Source organism: Penaeus chinensis, chromosome 3 (assembly GCF_019202785.1).
Source record: "Penaeus chinensis breed Huanghai No. 1 chromosome 3, ASM1920278v2, whole genome shotgun sequence".
In the NCBI taxonomy this organism is placed as follows: Eukaryota; Metazoa; Arthropoda; class Malacostraca; order Decapoda; family Penaeidae; genus Penaeus; species Penaeus chinensis.
The window spans coordinates 382499-384998 of NC_061821.1; the positions used below are offsets into that span (position 1 = coordinate 382499).

The 2500-nt window shown below is 40.6% G+C and overlaps 1 protein-coding gene across 2 annotated transcripts in view; it reads left to right on the forward strand.

Moving 5' to 3' along the window:
• The first annotated feature begins 1066 nt into the window (after positions 1-1066).
• The window catches only part of LOC125039271 (dnaJ homolog subfamily B member 12-like), a 14659-nt gene continuing 13225 nt past the window's right edge, over positions 1067-2500 (forward strand). The window contains exons 1-2 of one of the 2 annotated variants that reach the window (XM_047633111.1): positions 1067-1223; positions 2269-2500. The exon at positions 2269-2500 is cut by the window's right edge and continues 48 nt beyond it. In XM_047633111.1, the coding sequence (XP_047489067.1) occupies positions 1205-1223; positions 2269-2500 (251 nt within the window). In that variant the 5' untranslated portion in view covers positions 1067-1204. The remainder of the gene's footprint in view (positions 1224-2268) is intronic. The other variant, XR_007116112.1, reaches the window with a different exon arrangement.

A 2500-nucleotide genomic window follows, 5' to 3' on the forward strand; every position in this document is an offset into this window, starting at 1 on the left:
TATTATTGGTTTTTTTAATTTTCAGTCATGTCATATTGTTACTAGTGTTACTCTAACTTTTACAAGGACACTTTGAGTGTTGCCCATATCAGATGCATCTTAAGGAGATGGCAGTTTTGTTGAAGCATTGCTGGAAGGGTTTTTCTGAAAAGCTCTATTTTTGGAAGAGAAACTGCAAATATAGCTCCCATTCTGGAGAGCGAAATCCAAATAAACAAATGGTGACCAGAATTGTTGTCAGACAGCCATGCAGAACACCTATGATATTGTCTGATTCAGTGCAAGTGAAGGGAAAAAGAGAGTGTACCATGTACTGTGAGTTTCTCAAGTTTGCTCCCACTGCTAATGATATAGCATTTTTCTATGCATGAATTGACTCAAAAGCAGAGGATCTTGATATCAAAGAGAATGGGCTTGCACAATTGGCTTTGGCAGGTGCTACTCAGATGTCTAAAAGTGGTGGTGTTTTAGAAACACATAATGCCATGGGTATCTTTTGCAATAATTATGTATTTTGCTTTTTCTTGTCATCTCTTATCCAATTTGCCTGGCTCTCCATAATGGACATATTTTTAATGGAGATGGGAACATAAGCCTATTCATTTCTGGTGTGGAAAATTGTAACTTGCAAACAAATGGTCCCATAGGTGAACTTTTTTTTCAGATTGAAAGACTCGTGTGTATATACTATGTATTTATTACTGACTTTTAGTGAATATTAGAGGTAAGATTTAAACAGTAAGCAGAAGGATTTTAAACTCTTATGTATCAGGAGTCAGTCCTCTAAATTGCAGACCTTAATATAGTGTGCTGTTGTTGTCAAGGGAATTAGATTACTTACTTGTAGATCATTATAATGTGCCATTGGTTAGACTTTTATATTTTGTTTTTTTTATATAACTTTAGTAATATCCTGGTGAGGTAAAACATCAGTCAGATGTTAAAATTGGTTACCCCCCACCCCCACCCCCTTCTGAGAAAGACCAGCATTCCAGAATTTAGTGAACTTCAGTCTTTCCGAGTGGCGCTGGGCTTGTTGCGATGTCCTCTTTCATTGCAGGATGCCACCATACCGCCCACGAGGCTGTGCTGCAGACGTTTTTGGGCATGGTCATTCACTACATGCAAATGTTCGTGCTTTTGGTGGTGGTCCTGTTGATGGCCTTCTGGCTCTGTGTCACGGCAAGCCTTGTGACGCAGCTCAATGACCCCTTTTTGCCCAGGTCAGCAGTCTCTCACTGTCGACTTTTTTGGAGGGTCAGGTCTTCTAGTTAGAGTCAGAGGGAGAAGGGGACAAGGGAATGGCCAGGATGGGAGTTTAACACTGGCACTGGGGTGGGTGGTCAGATTTAGCCACTTCATCCAACCTCTTACCTTCATGTTGCATTGTCACCTTGCTGACTGTGAGCAAGTTCATTCACCTTCTTTGGTGGATGACCCATTGTTTCATTTGTCCGTGCCTCTCTTAAAAGAAACACAGGCATCTCTGAGCACCTGTTGTCATGCATCATAATGTTTTGATATTTTGTTTATTTTTTGTGCTTGTCTCTACAGCTGTGGACCTCTTTTGCTTTGTTCTGTTCCATTTTGTTTACATTCTTGCAGACTTTGTTTGTTATAAATTTTACTTTGTTTATTCTCACGTTCATCTTAATATGTAATGTGAGGTTTGCTGTCCCTCTGTCTGTGGTTGTCATTTTGTCATTGAGTGTCATTTTCATGGAAATGTGCTGTCTAGCAGTGTTGAGTAATAGCAAGGTTTATATCATATCACAGTTGCATTTATTGCTAGTCATTTGTTGTTGAGTGGGATTTCGTTTGAGGTTCATAAAGATAATAGAATAAATGTATTTTTACTTCACTGTGTAGCCTATCATCATATTTTGATTAAATGCACAAAAGAGTAATGTATCCTGTATCAAGACCTAGCTTTTTTATTACTTTTATTAAAGCAAAAGGAGAATATGAAGAACCTCAGAGTACTAGGATTTTTATTTTATTTTATTTACTTGTTTGTCTATACATTTTTTGGCAGGTGACTACACAAGAGAAATATCATTTCAAACCTATATGCAAATGTATTCAGACACATTTCATACCACTTCCATTTCCATTTCCTTTCAAGCTAGTGTGAAAGTATACAAGTGTACTTTCCTATCCTATTTCCTTCCCAAAGCATGACATTGAGAAAGTTCCCCTATTTCCTCCTCCTCTCCTTCCTGATAAAGCCCACCCACTTTCACCTCCTCCATTCTCTGTTTCTCTCAGGTGACATGACTGCCGAGGAGCTCTTCAACATGTTCTTTGGGGGTGGGTACCCTGGGGGCAACGTGTACGTGCGCCGGGGAGGGCGATGGGAGCGAGCCAGCCATGGAGGGGGTGGTCAAAGGTACCACGGGCAGCAGGGGCACCACCACCAGGCAGCACACTCAGAGCAGTCAAACCTCTCAGTGTTTCTACAGCTGATGCCCCTCCTGCTCATCCTGCTGCTGTCCTTGGC